This window comes from Cololabis saira, chromosome 24 (genome assembly GCF_033807715.1).
Source record: "Cololabis saira isolate AMF1-May2022 chromosome 24, fColSai1.1, whole genome shotgun sequence".
In the NCBI taxonomy this organism is placed as follows: Eukaryota; Metazoa; Chordata; class Actinopteri; order Beloniformes; family Belonidae; genus Cololabis; species Cololabis saira.
The window spans coordinates 2,871,995-2,894,935 of NC_084610.1; the positions used below are offsets into that span (position 1 = coordinate 2,871,995).

Below are 22,941 nucleotides of genomic sequence, written 5' to 3' on the forward strand. Positions count from 1 at the left end.
TATCCAAGCTTTATAATTCTATTTTAATATTGAATGATGAATCAAGTCAGAAGTATAAAAATTCATGGGAGAAAGAATTGGGGATACAAATAACGGAAGAACTTTGGGAGGATGCCATTACGAGAATTAGAACATCCTCTTCATGTGCTCGTCTTAGCTTGATTCAATTTAAGGTATTGTATAGAGTCCATTTCTCAAAATTAAGACTCTCTGAAATTTACCCGGGAGTGGATGGGAGTTGTGATAAATGTAAGGGCTCTCCCTGTCATCTTGGGCACATGTTTTTTTTCTGTCCGGAATTATATAATTTCTGGTCTAATTACTTTACAATTATCTCCACAGTTCTCAAAGTGACCCTGCTGCCTTCTCCATTTATTGCCATATTTGGAATTCCGGACTCCTCCTTAGTCTTGAGTTCAGCACAAAGGGATATTGTGGCCTTTACGTCCTTAATAGCAAGGCGTACTTTATTGCTGCGTTGGAAATCTGCCAGATATCCCTCGATTTCATTGTGGCTTAAGGATATGATGTTTTTTTTAAAACTGGAGAAAATAAAATATACAATGAGAGGATGCACAGAAAGGTTTTATCAGAAATGGCAATGCTTTCTATCTGTTTTTTCTGAGTTAAAAGTGCTACCTGACTAACTTTGACAGTTTGCGCCTAGTCATACGAATGTGTATATACATATATATATGTATGTATATATACATTTATTTATTTTTTATTTTTTGCAAGCTTTTTTTTTATCCTATTATACATTGTTTGCGGTACTTTCTTTGTTGTCTTGTTGTGAGCTGGGGTGGGGTGGGGGGGTTTTTCTAGGGTGGGAGGGAAAAAAAATTTAAAAAAAAAATGAACACAGTGGAATGTGAAGTACTGTATCAAGTGTTGCACTTTCAGACCAGATGCACGTATTTTTATTTGTGCTCGACGATTGTATTATTATTGTTTATTTTTATTAATACTGTTACTATTGATGTTATCTTTTTCTATAAGCAGTACACTTGAAGTTTTTTGTAATGTCTGAAACTGGTTCTAATAAAAACACTTTGAAAAAAAAAAAAAAGAAAACAATAATTTCCTCACAGTTATTCCTGGCAGACCATGGAGGCCAGTGAATCCTCTGTGTCCTTTCTGGCCTCTTTCTCCTTGGTCTCCCTTCGCTCCTTTCTCTCCCTGTGGTCCTTGAGGGCCCTGACAGCAGACAATTCAGTACTTGGTTTTAAAAAGAATCAACCTCAGGTGCTATTAAAAAAAAAAATAACAAAAGGAAACAGCTATTTAGAGAATAACAAAAAAAAAACGAACAAAAAAAACCTTTCATACCACTGATCCTCGTACACCATGTGGTCCCAGGGATCCAGGAGGGCCTCTACCACCCTACATTTAAAATGGAGAAAAATTATGAATAATTGCTGTGGCAGGGTGCGTGCCACGGGGGCCCGCCCGAAGGATGGAGAGACACGAAGCTTGTGCAGACCCTTTATTTAACAATTAAACACCCAGACCACCCACACACAGTGCATAAGCACCCAGCATGACAGCAGTTCCTCCGACCCTTTTCTGCTCTCCAGCGCTGCGTTATAAAGGCAGGCCGGGTGGAGGCGTGGCAGCCACTCAGGTGGATGGGACACAGGTGCGTGTCCCGTCAACCTCTCCACCCGGCCACAATTGCCAAATGTAATTAAAAAATAAGGAGATTTCTTGCAAAACTCACGTTTGGGCCCATTTGACCCGGGCCGCCTGTCATCCCCACCGGGCCTTCGTTACCTGAAGACCCTGCAACACCAGCCAGGCCCTCCGGACCAGAGTCCCCCTTGTCTCCCTACAATCAGATCATGATTGTTAGCAGACACAGATCTACCCTGACATAAACATACATGTGTACAGAATATTGGTTCTCACCCGTTCCCCAACAAGACCGTCTTTACCAGGAGATCCTTCTCCTCCTGCAATGCCCTGAATAATCACATAAATGACACGAAACATCAGTGAAGTACAGGCGACTGGAGAATAATACAGGACTGTCTCAGAAAATTAGAATATTGTGATTTTCTGTAATGCAATTACAAAAACAAAAATGTCATACATTCTGGATTCATTACAAATCAACTGAAATATTGCAAGCCTTTTATTATTTTAATATTGCTGATCATATTAAAATAATAAAAGGCTTGCAATATTTCAGTTGATTTGTAATGAATCCAGAATGTATGACATTTTTGTTTTTTTTAATTGCATTACAGAAAATAAAGAACTTTATCACAATATTCTAATTTTCTGAGACAGTCCTGTATTACAACCTTATGACACCGAATGCTAAAGCATCAACAAAAATGTAATTTCTTTGTTGTAGTTTCTTTGTTGGACACAATTCTTAGAATGCATTGCAAAGAACTTAAAATGTGATGGGAGGAGAGGTCAACAAAAGTCCATCATATTCCCCATTTTCCGATGCTCTGATTGACACACAAAACAGTCAGAACCTTTTGCAAGTCAGTCCAGGTGAAAGGCCGGCTTTACACCTCAAATAAAAGCTGGAGAACAGCTGAAATGGACAGGACAAACCTCGGGACCGGGTTCTCCTCCTGGTCCAGTGGCTCCAGGTAAACCCATCCCACCAGCTGGACCTTTGCCTCCCTGAGATCCAGAAGTTCCTGGTTTTCCTGGTGGACCCTGGCAAACAGATTAACAGAAATGTCCGTAAGTCCATAAGGGAGCAAGCTAATCGGACACTTACACCTATTAGGTCATTATATAAACAGGCACTGAAAGTAATGGATCAAAAACCTGTAAGATGTAAGATGGCATCACTGCCAAACTATCAAAAAATACAATCTATTAAGTTTTGACAGTTTTGTAGACTTCTCATTTTTAAAACTTATTTTCAAATGTGTGAATAACCTTTGCCCCAGAAATACTCTGACAATTGGTAAACAAACAAAACAGTGGAATTAGAACTAGGGCTGCAACAAGCAGTAACTGTAGGATAGCAACATTTGGACAGTCATCCTTCTCGGTAATTGGTACCAAATGATGGAATACACTGAACCTGAAATCAAAATACTGACAGAGCTCAAGGTTTTTAGCAACAAGTAAAACAATGGCTGAAACTGAAACAAGCTTGTGAACATTGACTTTAACATACTGTACCACTGTATTATTTTAGTTTTCTGTCCTTATCTGGTTTGTGTTTTTGCTTCTTGTCTTTGTATTGTCTTTATTCTGTTTTGCATGTTTTGTATTTTAATGGTTTTATTACTGTTTTAACTCTACTTTCTAATTTTAAGTAAAGGCCTAACCAGGGACAGGGGTTGCAAATTAGCTCTGGCTAGAAACCTGTATGTATGATCTGTTTTGTACTTTTTATGAAATAATGTTTGATACATTTGTCCCTGTTCAATAAACGTAATAATAATAGAAAAAACGTCCTTGCAGAGATTAAGAGTGGATTTGTGCAGCTCCCAACAGGAAGCATCATCAGTAGGAATACGTACAGCAGGACCTGGCAGTCCCACGAGGCCTCTCTCCCCTCGGAGTCCCGGCTGACCCACAGTTCCTCGCTGGCCTGATTTTCCAGCAGGTCCTGGAGGCCCATCAGGGCCCTGACAGAGAAGCAAGACAGCACGTGAGTAACTGAAATGTATTTGGAGAACAGCAGATGTAGAGTAGGCGTCTCACCGAAGCCCCGTCCTCTCCAGCGTCTCCCTTCTCTCCGGGGCTGCCTGGTTGGCCTGCAGGTCCGTGCTCGCCCTGACGTCCTGGGGATCCGTTCTCTCCTCGGATTCCAGAAGGACCCGGCTTTCCTGTAATCCCGATTGGCCCGTCAGCTCCGACAGCACCCTGAAACACAGACATGAGAGATGACTGACTGAGAGCTGGTACCAAACTGAAAGAGAATGCGATGTCTGCTTGATAACCACTTGTTTATTTTTCACATTTCCAGTACATTTGAGGAAAGAAGGTGAAAGTAGGTGGCTTGTAGCTTGCATTACGGAGCACAAGTCTTTTCCTGACCCTGCACCCCAACCTGGGACTTGTTGATTGGGCCGGAGCTTCGGGAGCTGTGTGCTGGCCTGCGGTCCCCACCCCCGGTCATCCCGTTGCTGCTTCCACCTGCCTGCTGTGCTGTTGCCGTCCCTGACCCACCAGTCTGGCCCTCGGCAGGAGGGTCCCCCCTGATGAGCCTGGTCCTGCTCAAGGTTTCTTCCCTCCTAAAGGGGAGTTTTTCCTTGCCACTGTTTGGCTTAAGGTTTTTCTCCCACTAGGGGAGTTTTTACCTGCCATTGTTTATGTAATAACTGCTCGGGGGTCATGTTCTGGGTATGGGTCTCTGTAAAGCGTCTAGAGACAACTCTGTTGTATTAGACGCTATATAAATAAAATTGAATTGAATTGAATTGAAGAAAGTAAGTAAGTCAAGTCAAATTCAGAGGTTTTTACGGAAGCGTAATGCATTCACTTGAAAAAGAAAATCTGCTCTGTTTTTCTGAATTAACGAGATAATTATTTCAGAATTCTGAGAAAAGTTTTAATGAAAAAAAATAATTCTGCTCTGTTCTGAATTAACCAGATACCTCACAACATGCAAAAAGTCTGTCATTCCCTTGAGAACTCGATGTGATGGAAGCAAACATGTCCCGCCTGTCCAGTTTAATCCAGTTTTCTTTTGCTTTTGGTTTGAAACATTGGGAGATATTCTTGTCTTTAAATTATATAGATGATATTGTTATTAGTTTGTCGACTTTGCGCAGAAACCTCAGGACTTTGTGGTCGTGAGAGCTTCTCGCAGGTTGTATACAGAGCAGATTTATTTTTTTTCATTAAAACTTTTCTCGGAATTCTGAGATAATTAACTTGTTAATTCAGAAAAACAGAGCAGATTTTTTTTCTCTCAAGTGAATGCAATACGCTTCCGTAGTTTTTCACCCTTTACATGTTGGAAAATAACAGCTCGACTTACATTCTTTAGAATCTGGTACTTAAAGAAAGAACTTATGCCAGTCTGTAACTCAGAATGTTCCTCTATAGGCCTGGATCACGTTCACTCACTTAGTTCATTTTCACGGTAGCTCAAACGCCTCACCAGAAGCACTGTGACAACTTTCAGCGATGTAAAGCCCACAATGCACTACCCAGCTGTCTACGGCACCTTTTTAGCTCAAAAACGTGGATTACACCTCATAGTTGGGTCACGTCAAGGTCAGGGAGCTTTCACACCACAAACAGACTGAATCGGGGTTTGCTGACAGCCATAGCAGGACCACAGCCACCAACCTAAACGCTGCCGATACAAAAAGTCAGTTCAATCCCAAATAGGCCAAACCATCCATCCATTAACTCCTTCTTCTCTAGTTTGGGGTCTCAGGCTCAGCAGCCAAAGCTGCGGCACAGATATCCTTCTCCCCAACCACGCCTTCCAAGGCATTCCCCGGCCAGCTGAGAAATACACTCACTGTCCCAGTTGGACATGCGCAAAACCTGCCCAGACCACCTCAAAACCTGCCCAGAACACCTCAAAACCTGCCCAGAACACCTCAAAACCTGCCCAGTACACCTCAAAACCTGCCCAGACCAGCTCAGAGAAGGAGGAAAAAACCAGATTCTGCAGTGTTTGTATAGCCGCCCGGATGAGCCGTCCAGTGTGATGTGGATCTACGAGCCAATTAGATTCTGCTCCTGTCGTTACGGAACGACGGGTGCAATGCCTGAAACCACGCCCACAACTAACTCCACCGGCCGGAGCTTCCGCTATTTTTTCGTAGCGGTGTATCACGTTATTCAGGCAGCCAATCAGCACAGAGCCTCATTATCATAGCCCCGCCCACTCAGAATCCTGCATAGATAATGAGGTTAGAGAATGGGAAGATAAAGACATGGTTTAGAGACTGAATTTCTAATTTATTTAGCAAAAACTATCAAAAGCTTGTTTTTAAGACATTCAAGGCCTGTTTAAAATAGCTATTAGATTCCATAATAGGTCTCCTTTAAGCCTCGTCCACTGAATCTGAGCCAACAGTGGGTGAAAGTTTAAACACTTAAGTTCAAATCAGTGAGATGTTTCAACTTACAAGAGGGCCATGTGGACCAACTCCTCCTGCCAGCCCAGGGAACCCAGGAGAGCCCTGTGGGGAGAAGGGCCTTCAGTATAATGGTACTTGTACAGTTACACAGTCATACAAAGTACTATAAAAGTGGATTTTCAGTGTTCCTGGACCTACTTACAGAAGGACCTGTAGATCCTCTTGCACCCTTCAGTCCAGACACGCCACCAGGCCCCTGCAAACACACGAGGTGTAAGATGGTGATCCACACACTAAACTGGATTATTTGTTTACTTGGATTCTGACACCGTGTACTTCGGCGTACCTGTGATCCCGTTTTCCCAGCCATGCCCTGGGGTCCTGGTGCTCCTGTTTCTCCTTTCAGACCAGGCTCACCTGTTTCTCCCTTGACTCCTGGTTGACCATCTGGACCCTGTAGAGAGAGAATGGGAAAACAAAACAGAAATTAGCCTCATCTCAAATGAATGATCTTATCTTTTGGGAGTGTTTTAGGTTTTAATGGTCACTTACAGAAGTTCCAGGGAAACCAGCAGCTCCAATAGGACCATGAGCACCAGTAGAACCCTATCAACATCACCACAAACACACACATGGGTCATCAGGAGTTGTTCTTTTTTAATAAAACATACTAATACTTCTTAAATGTAATATTAGTTAAAAATAAAAACTTCTACTGACAGCAATTCCTCTTGAACCTCGACGTCCATTAGGTCCTGATGGACCCGTTTCACCCTGATATAAAAGAGAATACCAGTTGATAACTATCTGGTCATTGAAACACACCATGTGTTCAGTGGCAGCAGGTTTAAATATGCTATAAATGTTGTTTTTTTTATTCCAAGCTAGGAGAGAAAGTTTATTTTTTTACTGAGGAGATTTTTGGTTCATTGAAATACGTAGCATCTCACCTTCTCTCCATTGGGTCCACTGGAACCAACTGGTCCAACGGGACCAGGAAGCCCCTTTTGTAATGAAATATTGAGAGAACAGTGTTTTCACTCTTTGTGTCATCACTGGAAATTGTTTTGACTCAAACTTTGGATGATCCAACTCACCCTCGCACCATCAGCTCCTGCCTTTCCTTCAGTTCCTTTCCCTCCAACAGAACCCTTTTAAAGGAAATCCATACAGTAAGTGACGAAAGAACACAAAGTAATAGTCAACAGGTTCCAGATTTACGGTTAGTGGTGGAAAGTGTGGCTCTGTTTCTTTGCAGATGATGTAATGATATTTGTTTAACCCACAGCATCTCCTTTTGGCCCTGAGGATCCAGATATGCCTCTCTCCCCCGGCATCCCCTGAAGTCCTGGACCTCCTGGTTCTCCAACACCGCCCGTTGGACCTGCGCTACCCTGAAATAGATGTCAGGCACCACAAAAAAGCTTTTAAAACCAAATGTAACCATCTTCAGTTGAACAGGTTTCCCCGCCGGTGGTTTTATTAGAACTATACCTTTGGTCCATCAGGTCCTGGTCCACCTGGACCACCTTTGGGTCCCAGAAGCCCATTAGGGCCAGTTTCACCTCTCTCTCCAGGAGGACCTCGTTCTCCCTGAAAAGATATACATATGTATGCCGAGCCATTCATTATTGCTTAATACATCATTACAAATACAAAGTGACCAATTTATCACAGAGTATTGAATAAAGTCTGGATCCAGCAGTGGAGACAGACTTTAGCCGGACCAATGGACTTACTCTTGGACCTGTGTCACCAGCAGAACCAAGCTCTCCAGCAACACCCTGCAAAAGATTTAAAATAAAATTGTAATTCCCCTCTCGTATAAATATGAAGAAATGCTTCTTTTTAAATGTGTAACTTTCATGTACCTCGTCACCTGGTTTTCCTGACTCTCCGGGTGGTCCTGGTGTCCCAGGCAAACCCTACAAAGCACAAAGCTTTTCTTTAATGCCAAAGAGATAAGAAACTATTCACATTCTAATTTATATACTGGGTTATTTAAATAAGTAGTTTAAGGTTAAAAGCTTGAAGAATTAATTAATAACAAAGAATTAAAATGAGCTTTTATGTTCAATGTGACATGTAAAGGTACAGATTGAACATCTCATTGTTCATGATCCAGGTCAGGTACAGCTCTGTTCAAAAAACACGTTTTGTTTTTAATAGCTATTTCATATCTGTGAAAACTGTTTGAATTTTAAGTGAGTTTATGTGTATCTCACCATGTAACAATGTCAAAAGCCACAGATTTATGCATAATAAGGGGCATGATTTTATGTGTAACAGCTTCATTGCAGGTATGGTTTTACCAGCTGGGTGTCCCTTTAGCTACATTGCTCTCAGCATTTTTTTTTAGTAAATTTGACATATAAGTAGGTCAACTTTCATAATCCCACTTATCTCAAATAAAGTATGGATTGTTGTCCTGTTAATTGTACTAACCGACCACCAACACTGTTGGTGCCGAAGAGGGTAAAAATGGCTTACGCGGAGACTAAACCAGGGCTACTGAAGGCCGCCCAACAGGGGCTGAGCTGGGGCTGAAGTGGACTGTGGTCGACTGGACCAGCTACCTTTACCCCTGGTACCGTCCAGTCCAGGGGTCGGCAACCCAAAATGTTGAAAGAGCCATATTGGACCAAAAAAAACAAATATGTCCAGAGCAGCAAACAATTAAGTCTTGTATCAGCCTTATAATGAAGGCAACACATGCTGCATGTATCTATATTGGTTATATTATTAACATTCAGGCAATGAATGCAAATGATTCGGTCCAAGAAATGTTGAATCCTCTTTTCTCCTCAGTTATTTTCCCTTTTTCCCTTTGCAAACAATCCCTTTGGCCGGTTTGTTCACAGCAGCCACCTGCCTGGCGCCGCCCTGCTGGTAGAAACGTGTGTCGCAGGCTATGACGCAAATCTTCGTTAACAGAAATGTTGAAATTTAATATTTATCCTACACATTTTTACAGCATTGGAAAATGTTAAGAATGTTTGTGTCATGTTTGTCCTCCTACAGAAACCATATTAAAACAAAAAATATATATTTCCCTCCCCCATCTATTTCCATTTTTAAACATTTTTGAAAAAGCTCCAGGAGCCACTAGGGCGGCGCTAAAGAGCTGCATGCGGCTCTAGAGCCGCGGGTTGCCGAGCCCCGGTCTAGGCCAGCGTGTGATGATCTGAGACATAACTCTGTCTGACTGCCATAGTATCTGGTTAACAATGAATGGTTGCTGTAATGGCTCATTTAACATGTTACTTCAGGAATGACTTTTGAAGTGAGGCTGGATGGACAGATTCAGATATTGCCCAAAAAATGGGCCATCTCTCTCAGAAACCTGAGGGGGATTAGTCCAGTTGTTTTTTTTTACCTGGAAACCGCTCACTCCCTGAGGTCCCTGCTCTCCTCTTTTTCCTGCAAGGCCCTGTAAAAGAAACTCAATATAGTATAATATGATACAAAAAAAAGGTTTAACAAGCAATATTAATGGAATAAAATGATTTATTTACAGCTGGGCCAGGTGGACCGGCAGCGCCCTCTTCTCCATCTTTCCCATTTACTCCCTGGAAGTTAGGAGATGTTCAGTGTTTAGGAAGCATTTTCACTTGGATAAAGAGAATAAAGCCCTAGAATAACAAAAGCAACACATGGTGTAAAAAGTTAAGCATAACTTGCCCTTTGACCTGGACCTCCAGAACTCCCGGCTTCTCCAATCTTGCCAGCATCACCCTATAAATAAACACTTAATTTAGTGCATTTTCATCACAATACTCCACATAATCCCTGCTTACGTTATACAACAGGTAAGATGAAACACTTCTTTACTGACCTGGAAGCCCTTTGGTCCCGGCAGGCCCATGAGTCCAGCAGCTCCTCTGTTTCCAGTAGGACCAGCTGGGCCCTGTTTACCATCGTCTCCTGCTGAGCCCTAACAAAACAGGGAGAAACATTTAAATTACCCCGTCTCCTAACAAAAAAAAGAAATCACTTGCATAAGAAAGTGGTGGAAGATTCTGCGTACCAGTGGTCCTTGCCTTCCCTCAGGACCAGAGGCACCAATAAGTCCCGTGAGACCCTGTGAAATAAGAAGTCTTTGAAATGAACGTAAGGCGGCATCTATGCGTTTATAAAAATGCAATAGGAAACGTGTGTTTGAGTTTCAGTATTTAGTGGGGTTGTGCCTGTCTTACCCGAGCTCCTGTTAAACCAGGCTCTCCATTGCGTCCTGGGTCTCCAGATAAACCTTTGGGACCACCTGACCCTGAAAGCCCTCTTTCACCTTGGGCTCCCTGTCCAGCAAAAAAATACAAATGAATAAATGATATATTCAAAATAAGAAAAGGAGCTACAATGTAAGAAAAGCCTGTAGAAATTACCGTAAAAAAGTGTGAAATAGCAACGGTGAAGGACCGTAAATGTTACAGATGAAAATCTTTGTTGACATTGTGTCAGAGTTTGTCTGTCTAACTGGTAATAACTCATTTAATGAAGAAATTACTCAAATAATTCTATGATAATATGTAGATGTTTATTTCACAACAAAACGCCGCTATTAATACTATAAAATATATTACACAACACACAATCTTTTAATAAAATAAGCGGAAAAATTCAGTCAAATTACTCTTATAGTCTTATAATGAGGCTTTTACAGATTAATAATACCTCTATTTTGATGTTTTCCAGTGAAATTTAATGGGATTAGATGTAAAATAAGCAATGGCTGCACGTAAATTGTACAGGAGAAAATAGCTTTAATGAAGGTATAGTCATGCTAATTTGGCTGAAAATGGATGTTGAATTGACCAGTTTTGTACATAAATTGTATGATGTTTTTTTGTAAAGGATTACAGTTTGAAATTGTAAAATGTACAGGTTGTTCTGTAATGTGTTTTACAATCCGCTGTATCTTTTACAGTATTATTCTGGCAACCATAGCTGCCAGTTTTTTTCCGTAAAAACAACGTTTTTTTTCTTACAGTGTATATTAAAGATGATGCTCACTAATAATTACAAAGAGTTACTCACCTTTTGGCCTGGTAAACCATCAGCACCGGGGAAACCTCTGTTTCCTGGAGCTCCCTGAAAGAAACAAAGCATCCCTCCATTATCCAGTTTTCTCAACAATGTTGGAGCGGGTTAATAATCTGATAAATTAAAATGGTGGACTCACTGTCTCTCCTGAGGAACCTGGAGCCCCCATGGATCCACCATCACCTCGAGACCCACGCTTACCATCTTCTCCCATGGGACCCAAAGGACCCGGAGCCCCGTGATCTCCCTAACGTAAACCAGTCCACGAGTTTATCACCTGACCAACACCACAAACATGACGTTTGGGATGTTTGGCTTGTTTTACTCACTCGTTCTCCCTTCAATCCAGCTTCTCCTTTGAATCCAGGAACTCCAACTCCACCCTGTGAATGAAAATTAAAAAAAAACCCAGCGATTAAAGTTTCAAACTATAAAGATCAGATACATTTATACTGACGTTTGTGGGTATATTTTCCAGATTTTTTTTTCAATTCAAAAAAGGTTTAAATGGATTAAAAAATACCATATATATGACCTACCTGTAACACATATGGACTCACTTGAATTTTACAAAAAATACTAGTTATTTGGGATTTAGTTGTTGTTTTAAGCGTCAAAATATCATGTGGTGCGACCGTCCCACCATGACTCTTGTTTTGAAAACTGTTTTGAAATCACTCTAAATGTTTTTAAATCAATCTTCTGCCCTACCTGGCATGATTTCAGAAATGTCTTGTAGTGTATAAGATCTATACACATTTATATTTATATTTCCATCATAATATACAAACAAAGTTTGAGTGATGTCCATTTTATGAAATATCATGTGGCGCGACCATTAAAAAAAACAACCATTTTTGTATAAAACTGAAAACTTTTTATTTTAATATGAATCATGGTTGCACCACATTACTTTTTAAGGCTAGTGCCACTTCATCTTGACAAAAATCACTTAATTTAAAAGTTTTATATGAATTTATGTGTACACAACATTCTTAATGTTTGAACTACTGCAATAGATATTCTATTTTTTACTATTTTAAAATTGACCTGTTGAAAACCCTTATTGGTCATTGACCCTTGTACTGAAGGAAACTGTAATAAAGCAGGATTTTCCGTACCAGTTGGCCCTTTGGTCCAGGAGCTCCAGAGGTTCCCTGAGGTCCAGGGGGGCCATGTGGACCCAGCATCCCTGGTGGTCCCTGAACACCAACTAAACCCTATGAAAGAGAATAACCAGAGTTAACAATAATTTAAGAACAGCAACAAAATGTTTGACAATACATGTATTTTTGTTGGTAATTAGGTCAAAGTGTTTGACGGAGACTTACTGATGAGCCACGTGCACCTGGTGCTCCGTCAGTTCCTGCTGCACCCTGGTTGAACACAAACAAAAGCACATTTTAGAAATGTAATTGAAAGAAAATGTGCTCAGCTTCCTATTCTCTTTGATAAAATGGTGTAATTGTGACGCGCCTCCTTTCCTGTGGGTCCAGACGGTCCTACACGTCCAGAATCTCCCCGGGGTCCCTGCTGTCCTCGACTCCCTCTGACCCCTGGGGGTCCGGCTTCCCCCTACGGCACAAACCATTGTTCACATTTAGCAGCTTTGACTCCAGAGAACACACTTTGGTGGTTGGTAGGACACAGTTTGGTTTTTGATTGATTGAAATTCTTTATTCAGTCACATCACACTACAAACATTAAACACAAACCTTATCAAAAAATAGTGACTGAAAAGGCACAGGCAGAAGCAAAGTGCTTATATTAATGCCTGGTTTACATACAAACAAACAATAGCAAAACTAAACCAGAAAAGAAGGACCAATAAGGTTTACATATATAATAGTAAAGACTTTTTTTTACACATAAAGGACTGTCTCAGAAAATTAGAATATTGTGATAAAGTCCTTTATTTTCTGTAATGCAAAAATGTCATACATTCTGGATTCATTACAAATCAACAGAAATATTGCAAGCCTTTTATTATTTTAATATTGCTGATCATGGCTTACAGCTTAAGAAAACTCAAATATCCTATCTCAAAAAATTAGAATATTCTGGGAATCTTAATCTTAAACTGTAAACCATAATCAGCAATATTAAAATAATAAAAGGCTTGCAATATTTCTGTTGATTTGTAATGAATCCAGAATGTATGACATTTTTGTTTTTTTAATCGCATTATTAAAATAAAGAACTTTATCACAATATTCTAATTTTCTGAGACAGTCCTGTATATATAAATATCAGAGAACAGCAACAAACAAAAACAAATAAACATTAACATTTGTAGCTTTGAAAGATTGCTCTACAAATCTTTTTTTTTGTAAACCAAAAATGAGCTGCACATTAGTAAATCTAGGTTAGCGTCATTCCATAGTTTAACTCCCACAACAGATAAACGTCTCCTTTTAGTCTCTTTTCTAGCTTTTTGTACAACAAATTTACAAACATCACGCAAATTATATTTTGACTCATGTATTGAGAAAAACCGTACACAGACACGGGGTAACTTTAATCTAGCTTTATACATTATTTGCATTATTTTATAATAAACCAAATCATAACTTTTCATAACATTTTGGTTTCTCTAATATGGCGATGGCAGCAAAGTGAAATTGCTCCTCTTTAAATCAATGCTTTCTTTTATGCTCCCATTTTTAGATAACTGGATTTGTCTACAAATGAGAACGAGGAGTGAGGATGACTGAATGTTAGGACACAAGGCTTTAAAGTGAGAAAACAACATGGTCTGTGATTCAATTCACTAATATCTGCAATTATTTTTAAAAAAGTATGATGAAAGTTTTCAGACTTATCTCAGGGAAGAACTATCATCCAAAACTCAACTCAACTACACAGCATTTTGGATATCTTTAGCTGATCTTCCAACATCCCCATGCTTGTCTTGTCTGATTGGTTGTCTATCCAAAGCATCTAAAAGCAGCGTCTGTGTGTCTGTCCGTCTGAAACTACCACTCTGACTAATTCTTTCTATCAAAGAGGAAGAGAATTCAGACGGCGGACTGGGCTCGGTGTGGGGTCCATGTGGCTTGATGTGAGTTGTCAGGCTAGTTATTGTAAGTTCTGTACATACACAGAATATGCAGTGCAGCTAATAACATGCTTTAAGGGTAATTAAGTGTAATTTAAAGAACGTCGGCGTAAAGATCTAGACGAACCTGAAAAGGGCAAACTTGTGAGGGATGTATGGCAGAGGGGATAATAAGCAGTTACATGCAGGGTGCTGCACTTCTGTTTAAACTAACTAGTAATTTGATAGTTCAGATCTAAAACCTGAAAAAGAGCTTAAAATCAGTTGAACAGAATCTTTCATCCCAGAGATTAACATTTATTTCAATTCAAGTGTCAAGATACAGGACTAAAAAACAAAAAAAACAAAAATGTCATACATTCTGGATTCATTACAAATCAACTGAAATATTGCAAGCCTTTTATTAGGGCCCGAGCACTGAAAGTGCGAGGACCCTATTGTATCTGTGATGTTTATTAGGGCCCGAGCACTGAAAGTGCGAGGACCCTATTGTATCTGTGATGTTTATTATTATTATTATTATTATTATTATTATTATTATTATTATTATTATTATTCTCGCCGTAAATAAATTGCCTTTTTGGAGGCCTTAAAATGCTCAAAAACTCACCAAATTTTGCACACGCTTCCAGAGTCGCGTAAAATTACGTATTTTATGGGCGACAGGCATGGGTCCACAAGAATGGGCTCTATAGCGCCACCTATTTTATGTTTTTCGACGAGCCCCATAATATGGTTTGACTTACAGCAATGACCTTTATGTGTCTATTATATCAGACAAAGCCCTACAAAAAAGTCTCTTGGACCCATGCTCTAAGTTACACAGGAAGTCCGGCATTTTGAATAGAAAATGTCATTTTTGATGAATTCTGATCATTTCTAGGCCTCGTACTTTAACGAACTCCTCCTAGAGATTTTATCGAATTGGCTCACAACTGGGTTTGTACAATCTAGACACATGGCCGACGCTAAATTGCGAAGCTTTTAAGTTTCTGCCAGAGGGCGTGACCGTAGTGATCCGGCGAAGTTTGAGGTCATTTTTAAGCTTCGCCATCAAACATCAATTGGCTGTAATTCAGCAATACATGATTTGATGTGGTTGAAAACGTATGTGCATGATTGTAGACTGAGCCTGAAGACATCTATGGTGGAATATTCAGGATCGGTTGTAGCGCCACCTGTTGGCACCAGGAATTGTCATGTCTTCTAGTATGCATCTGTGCTCCAAGCGAGATGAGATTAATGATCTCAAAGTTGGTCAGATAATAGGTAAGACATTGACGATGACTGACAGAGAAAACTGTACGTTCTTATCGAAGGGCGTGGCCGTTAGAGGTGGTCAAATTTCTGTGTCTCGCCATGAACATAAAAGTTGTTGTAACTTAAACATACTTGGTCCAAATTGACCCAAAATCAATACATGTAATCAGGCTTCCATTCTGAACAAGTGGATATGACAATCTTGGATTGAAATCCATAGCGCCACCTTTTGGTCAGGTATACATTTTTCATCAAATTATGTGCTGTCATTGCTGTTTCATTGATCCAATCACAATGAAATCGACACATATTATTGTCATAAGCGTCCTTATTAACTGTGTTGAGTATCGTGGTCATAACTTGAAGGGAACTGCCATTTTACGTCACTCTGATTTTTTTGGTAAAATAATCATTTAAAATCATAGGCTTGGTCTTAAGACAATAAAATGTCAGATTTAGATACATTTCGACATGACTAAAAAATCATACGGTGGTACATATCGCTTTTGAAGAACTTTGTAACTCTCTTTTTCCAAAAATGTATTCATATACAATTAAATCATATTTTTGTCATGCCATGTCCAATTAACTTCGTAAACTTCGTAAAAATATTGTTTACTGTGATGTGAAAATATATTTTTGGCATTAAGGTGCGTAAAACGCACGATTGGTAATGAATATTTATTTAAATCCATTGGATTTAAAGCAAGCTGGCTCCTGCAGCGGAGCGGAGGCCGAGGGGGAGGGAGGGGGGGAGCGGGGGTACGTTGTTGCGTGCGCACCGTATTGACGTTCCTCACACGACATGAATCCTCCAGTGTTTTCACACGAGTCCCAACCTAATCTGTAAGTATTTTTTTATTGTGTGCATAATTGTAGAGTCGTCTTAAGACATCTATGGTGAAATATTCCTGTGGAATAGTTTTCACCGATGTATTTCGGCGGCGCATGTCTGTAATGCAGCTCGCTTTTTTCCATGTCTTTCATGTCTCTGTCTTCTACCGAGACAGAGACCACTTAAATAAAACCACACTGATTTTGAGTCAAACCCGTCTTTTTAAATTCAATTTTTATACAGAAAATAACTACAGTGCATGTATTACACCTTATTTCACAGCAGCTTTGCAATTTTATTATATTATTATCGGCTTTCAGCCGAGATCTGGTCGGGACCGCGCCGCGCCGCGGAGGAGGTGCATTCAGGGACCGGTCGGAATTCTAAAAAGCCGATTATCCTCCTGGTGCGTTCAGGGACAACTGGAATTTACTGTATTTGGCGAGAATTTACCGTTGCTTCATTTGCTTAAAAATTATTTAAAGGTGACCTATTATGGCATTTAATGTATATTTTAAACAGGCATTGAATGTCTTAAAAACAAGCTTTTGAAGGTTTTTTCTACATAAATGAGAAATTCAGCCTCTGGGCCATGTCTTTATTTTTACCGTTTCTAACCTTGTCTATGAGGGATTCTGAGGGGAGGGGGGGCTATGTTAATGAGGCTCTGTGCTGATTGGCTGCCTGAATGACGTGTAGCAGGGGAGCTTTAAGCCTGAATCACAATTGTGGGTCAATGATGTATAAGGCCTTTGAGAGGCCTATTTTTAAAATACTTAAAATAAAGATGTATTTGGCCATTTTCCAAACATTTGGAATGTAGTGTGCATATATGTGAAAACTTAAAACAAAGGTATTTTAGTGTTTTTAAACCTACATTAATAGGGCAACGACCTTAAAAAAGTAATTGGGGGCGACCGTGATTTATCTCAAAATTAATAGATTTCCTTAACAAAATGTATATTTTAATAAGTATCAGTAATTAAATTAACTTTTCAAGAAAGATAGACTCATGTGTCCTTTAATTTTTGAAAACCATTTTGAAATACATTTTATCTATAATGGAAGTGTCACCCTCATAAAGCCATTTATGCATACTATACCAATGATTTATATTTGAACCAAAACTCATAGACATTAAATTTTGAATTTGCGGATTTCCTAAGTTCTATAGTAAACCATGGTTTGTTAAGGTTTTCAGAGCTTCCTTTATCGGTACACACCTGTATCATAGCACAACTTAAAGAAAAGTCTCCTGGCGCCATGGCCGAAACCCAACAGGAAGTCGGCCAGTTTGAATTAATCATGTAATTTTGGCGCAATTTATGCCATTCCTTCAGCCGCTTCTTCGCCAGAACCGTAACGTGCACCCAGGTGTGTTATACATCAAAATGTGCGTCTCCATCCTGCAATAACGTGCATAACTTTTCTCAGTCAAAAGCGTTACCGTGGCGATGATAGACGCCAAAAAGCGCGCCCCCAATTCATCTGATTGGTCCATACAGATAAAACTTCGTGCCTCAAGTCCCACAATACACTTTGACGTACATGCACAAAAATCGGTACACACCTGTATCATGTCGCAACTTAAAGGAAAGTCTCTTGGCGCCATGCCCGAAACCGAACAGGAAGTCAGCCATTTTGAACATTTTGAATTAATCGTGTAATTTTGGCGCAATTTATGCCATTTCTTCGGTCATTAATTCAGCCCGAACCCTAACGTGCACCCAGGTGTGTTATACATCAAAATGTGCGTCTCCATCCTCCGACACCACGCATTACTTTTTGCTTTCAAAAGCGTTACCGTGGCGACGCTAGACGGCAAAAAGCGCGCCCACCCTTCATCTGATTGGTTCAGACAGAAAAAACTTTGCGCCTCAAGCCCCATAATACGGTTTGACGTACATGAACGAAAATTGGTACACACCTGTATCATGTCGCAACTTAAAGAAAAGCCAGGCCTGTCGATACATTTGATATTTCATGGTTTGCATTAATGGGCGTTGCCTAACGGCTCAACAGCGCCCACTAGAATACCTTTCTCTCCCATAACTTTTGAAAGGTTTGACATAAAGAGTCGTGGGTGGTGTCATCGGACTCGGTATTGAGTCCTTGACCATAATTGGCTCAAATTAGCCCCGCCCCTTCTTCTGATTGGTTGTCCCGATTTTCTGCTATAACTTTGGAATGGTTTGACATAGAGAGTCGTGGGTGGTGTCATCAGATTCTGTATGGAGTCCTTGACCTTCATTGGCCTGAATTAGCCCCGCCCCTTCTTCTGATTGGTTGTCCCTTTTTTCTGCCATAACTTTTGAATGGTTTGACATAGGAAGTCGTGGGTGGTGTCATTTCTGATATGCTTATGGTGGGCGGTGGCCGTGAGTGCGAGGGCCCGTTCATCGCTGCTTGCAGCTTTAATTATTATTATTATTATTATTCTCGCCGTAAATAAATTGCCTTTTTGGAGGCCTTAAAATGCTGGAAAACTCACCAAATTTTGCACACGCTTCCAGAGTCGCGTAAAATTACGTATTCTATGGGCGACAGGCATGGGTCCACAAGAATGGGCTCTATAGCGCCACCTATTTTATGTTTTTTGACGAGCCCCACAATATGGTTTGACTTACAGCAATGACCTTTATGTGTGTATTATATTAGACAAAGAGCTACAAAAAAGTCTTTTGGACCCATGCTCTAAGTTACACAGGAAGTCCGGCATTTTGAACAGAAAATGTCATTTTTCATGAATTCTGATCATTTCTAGGCCTCGTACTTTAACGAACTCCTCCTAGAGATTTTATCGAATTGGCTCACAACTTGGTTTGTACAATCTAGACACATGGCCGACGCTAAATTGCGAAGCTTTTAAGTTTCTGCCAGAGGGCGTGACCGTAGTGATCCGGCGAAGTTTGAGGTCATTTTTAAGCTTCGCCATCAAACATCAATTGGCTGTAATTCAGCAATACATTATTTGATGTGGTCGAAAACGTATGTGCATGATTGTAGGTTGAGCCTGAACCCATCTATGGTGGAATATTCAGGATCGGTTGTAGCGCCACCTGTTGGCACCAGGAATTGTCATGTCTTGTAGTATGCATCTGTGCTCCAAGCGAGATCAGTTTATTGATCTCAAAGTTGGTGAGATAATAGGTAAGGCATTGACGATGAGTGACAGAGAAAACTGTAAGTTTGTGTCAAAGGGCGTCGCTGTCAGAGGTTGTCAAATTTCGGTGTCTCGCCATGAACATAAAAGTTGTTGTAACTTAAACATAATTGATCAGAATCAACCCAAAATCAATTCATGTAATCAGGCTTCCATTCTGAACAAGTGGATATGACAATCTTGGATGAACTCCATAGCGCCACCTTTTGGTCAGGTATACATTTTTCATCAAATTATGTGCTTTAGTTGCTGTTTGGTTTATCCAATCTTAACACAATCGACACATATGATTGGCAGTAGGTTCCTTGTTGACTGTGTCGCGTATCGTGGCCGTAATTTGAAAGGAATTGGCATTTTTATGTCACTCTGTATTTCTGGAAAAATATTAATTAAAAATCAAAGATTTTGTGTAAGGAAAATTAAATGGCAGTTTCAGATAGCTTAAAACAGGACTAAAAAATCATACACTGGAACATATTATTTTCGGAGAACTTTGTCACTCTAAAAATTAAAAACATTAACTAATAACGTAAAAAGCTATGGCTTTGCCATAAAATGTCAAAATTAACATCCGACTTCGCAAATACATTGTTTACTGTAATGTGAAAATATTGTGTGAATGTCAATAAAGTCCTTCAAATACGTGATTTTAAATGAATATTTATGTCGAATGAATCATTGCCACCCTGTCTCAGACTGTCACACACGTGAACGCGCAAAATGCAGCTCTGAGTTGGGGAAGAGAAAGGGGAGGGGGCGCGCTCCTGCGCAGGAGGACGGGGGGGCGGGGCGCTTATGCGCGCGCACCTCCCTGTGCATCAGTGTTGAGACGCAGTTAGTTTTGCGGCAACTAATACTCTAACCAGGCCCGGACTGGCCATAGGGAGAACCGGGAGTATTCCCGATGCGCCGGTCTAGGATGCCGCCTGCGTCTCTCTCTCTTTTTTTTTTTTTTTTTTACACAGGCGGCTGGTGCGCCGCAGCGCCGGCTATTTGACTTTTTTTCCAAGTTAGAGAGTCAGGCCAGGCGAATCAGAGGCCACTCAGGCCAGTAGCTTGTGAGTTGGGCAAGATAGTTGGTTTGTTTCAAATTAACACCCGCCCCAACAGTATCACCGAACAGACAGCGCGCCGTGGCCGCGTGTGCGTGTGCGTGTGCGCGAGTGGACCGGGAGACGAGTCCAGAGGCAAATAATGCACACCCAGCCGGGTAAAAAAGAAAAAGAGGAAAGGCGGCACCGAGAGGGAGAGAGAAAAAAAAGGCGCTGGAGGAAGACACGGCCAAATGTCAACAAAGATGCGTCCGCACGTAAGTTGCAGTTCACTTTCAGGCTACACAGTGTAAATATGTAGCCTATAAGCCCTGGCCTTTAAATGAAAATAAGGATTGAGATTTTAAAATTATTGATTTATAAGACACTTTATTATAAACAGTACTGGAGTTGAGGGGGGATGAGGGGGGGATGGCATCCCCCCCTGAAATAAAAACGGTCCAAATCATCCCCCCAGTAAAACTGCCGACATGCAGCTCGCTTTTTTTATTTCTCTACCGACACAGAGACCACTTAAATAAAACCACACTGATTTTGAGTCAAACCCGTCTTTTTAAATTCAATTTTTATACAGAAAATAATTACAGTGCATGTATTACACCTTATTTCACAGCAGCTTTGCAATTGTATTATATTATTATCGGCTTTCAGCCGAGATCTAGTCGGGACCGCGCAGCGCCGCGGAGGAGGTGCATTCAGGGACCGGTCGGAATTCTAAATTTGACCGATTATCCTCCTGGTGCGTTCAGGGACAACTGGAATTTACTGGATTTGGCGAGAATTGCTTCATTTGCTTAAACATTATTTAAAGGTGACCTATTATGGCATTTAATGTATATTTTAAACAGGCATTGAATGTCTTAAAAACAAGCTTTTGAAGGTTTTTTCTACATAAATGAGAAATTCAGCCTCTGGGCCATGTCTTTATTTTTACCGTTTCTAACCTTCTCTATGAGGGATTCTGAGGGGAGGGGGGGCTATGTTAATGAGGCTCTGTGCTGATTGGCTGCCTGAATGACGTGTAGCAGGGGAGCTTTAAGCCTGAATCACAATTGTGGGTCAATGATGTATAAGGCCTTTGAGAGGCCTATTTTTAAAATACTTAAAATAAAGATGTATTTGGCCATTTTCCAAACATTTGGAATGTAGTGTGCATATATGTGAAAACTTAAAACAAAGGTATTTTAGTGTTTTTAAACCTACATTAATAGGGCAACGACCTTAAAAAAGTAATTGGGGGCGACCGTTATTTATCTCAAAATTAATAGATTTCCTTAACAAAATGTATATTTAAATAAGTATCAGTAATTAAATTAACTTTTCAAGAAAGATAGACTCATGTGTCCTTTCATTTTTGAAAACCATTTTGAAATACATTTTATCTATAATGGAAGTGTCACCCTCATAAAGCCATTTATGCATACTATACCAATGATTTATATTTGAACCAAAACTCATAGACATTAAATTTAGAATTTGCGGATTTCCTAAGTTCTATAGTAAACCATGGTTTGTTAAGGTTTTCAGAGCTTCCTTTATCGGTACACACCTGTATCATAGCACAACTTAAAGAAAAGTCTCCTGGCGCCATGGCCGAAACCCAACAGGAAGTCGGCCAGTTTGAATTAATCATGTAATTTTGGCGCAATTTATGCCATTCCTTCAGCCGCTTCTTCGCCAGAACCGTAACGTGCACCCAGGTGTGTTATACATCAAAATGTGCGTCTCCATCCTGCAATAACGTGCATAACTTTTCTCAGTCAAAAGCGTTACCGTGGCGATGATAGACGCCAAAAAGCGCGCCCCCAATTCATCTGATTGGTCCATACAGATAAAACTTCGTGCCTCAAGTCCCACAATACGCTTTGACGTACATGCACGAAAATCGGTACACACCTGTATCATGTCGCAACTTAAAGGAAAGTCTCTTGGCGCCATGGCCGAAACCGAACAGGAAGTCAGCCATTTTGAACATTTTGAATTAATCGTGTAATTTTGGCGCAATTTATGCCATTTCTTCGGTCATTAATTCAGCCCGAACCCTAACGTGCACCCAGGTGTGTTATACATCAAAACGTGCTTCTCCATCCTCCGACACCACGCATTACTTTTCTCTTTCAAAAGCGTTACCGTGGCGACGCTAGACGGCAAAAAGCGCGCCCACCCTTCATCTGATTGGTTCAGACAGAAAAAACTTTGCGCCTCAAGCCCCATAATACGGTTTGACGTACATGAACGAAAATTGGTACACACCTGTATCATGTCGCAACTTAAAGAAAAGCCAGGCCTGTCGATAAATTAGATTTTTCATGGTTTGCATTAATGGGCGTGGCCTAACGGCTCAACAGCGCCCACTAGAATACTTTTCTCTGCCATAACTTTTGAAAGGTTTTACATAAAGAGTCGTGGGTGGTATCATGGGACTCGGTATTGAGTCCTTGACCATAATTGGCGAAAATTAGCCCCGCCCCTTCTTCTGATTGGTTGTCCCGATTTTCTGCTATAAC

At 40.5% G+C, this 22,941-nt stretch overlaps 1 protein-coding gene across 1 annotated transcript in view; it reads right to left on the reverse strand.

The window, feature by feature from the left end:
• The window catches only part of LOC133425418 (collagen alpha-2(V) chain-like), a 56,137-nt gene that overhangs the window by 9,376 nt on the left and 23,820 nt on the right, over positions 1-22,941 (reverse strand). The window contains exons 20-49 of the mRNA XM_061716267.1: positions 12,543-12,641; positions 12,398-12,442; positions 12,188-12,286; positions 11,396-11,449; positions 11,206-11,313; positions 11,061-11,114; positions 10,223-10,321; positions 10,054-10,107; positions 9,862-9,960; positions 9,708-9,761; positions 9,542-9,595; positions 9,403-9,456; positions 7,898-7,951; positions 7,766-7,810; positions 7,521-7,619; positions 7,313-7,420; positions 7,124-7,177; positions 6,977-7,030; positions 6,747-6,800; positions 6,579-6,632; positions 6,373-6,480; positions 6,229-6,282; positions 6,075-6,128; positions 3,685-3,846; positions 3,501-3,608; positions 2,572-2,679; positions 1,909-1,962; positions 1,721-1,828; positions 1,330-1,383; positions 1,090-1,197 (exon numbers count right to left, since the gene is read on the reverse strand). Of these exons, the coding sequence (XP_061572251.1) occupies positions 1,090-1,197; positions 1,330-1,383; positions 1,721-1,828; positions 1,909-1,962; positions 2,572-2,679; positions 3,501-3,608; positions 3,685-3,846; positions 6,075-6,128; positions 6,229-6,282; positions 6,373-6,480; positions 6,579-6,632; positions 6,747-6,800; positions 6,977-7,030; positions 7,124-7,177; positions 7,313-7,420; positions 7,521-7,619; positions 7,766-7,810; positions 7,898-7,951; positions 9,403-9,456; positions 9,542-9,595; positions 9,708-9,761; positions 9,862-9,960; positions 10,054-10,107; positions 10,223-10,321; positions 11,061-11,114; positions 11,206-11,313; positions 11,396-11,449; positions 12,188-12,286; positions 12,398-12,442; positions 12,543-12,641 (2,313 nt within the window). The remainder of the gene's footprint in view (positions 1-1,089; positions 1,198-1,329; positions 1,384-1,720; positions 1,829-1,908; positions 1,963-2,571; positions 2,680-3,500; positions 3,609-3,684; positions 3,847-6,074; positions 6,129-6,228; positions 6,283-6,372; positions 6,481-6,578; positions 6,633-6,746; positions 6,801-6,976; positions 7,031-7,123; positions 7,178-7,312; positions 7,421-7,520; positions 7,620-7,765; positions 7,811-7,897; positions 7,952-9,402; positions 9,457-9,541; positions 9,596-9,707; positions 9,762-9,861; positions 9,961-10,053; positions 10,108-10,222; positions 10,322-11,060; positions 11,115-11,205; positions 11,314-11,395; positions 11,450-12,187; positions 12,287-12,397; positions 12,443-12,542; positions 12,642-22,941) is intronic.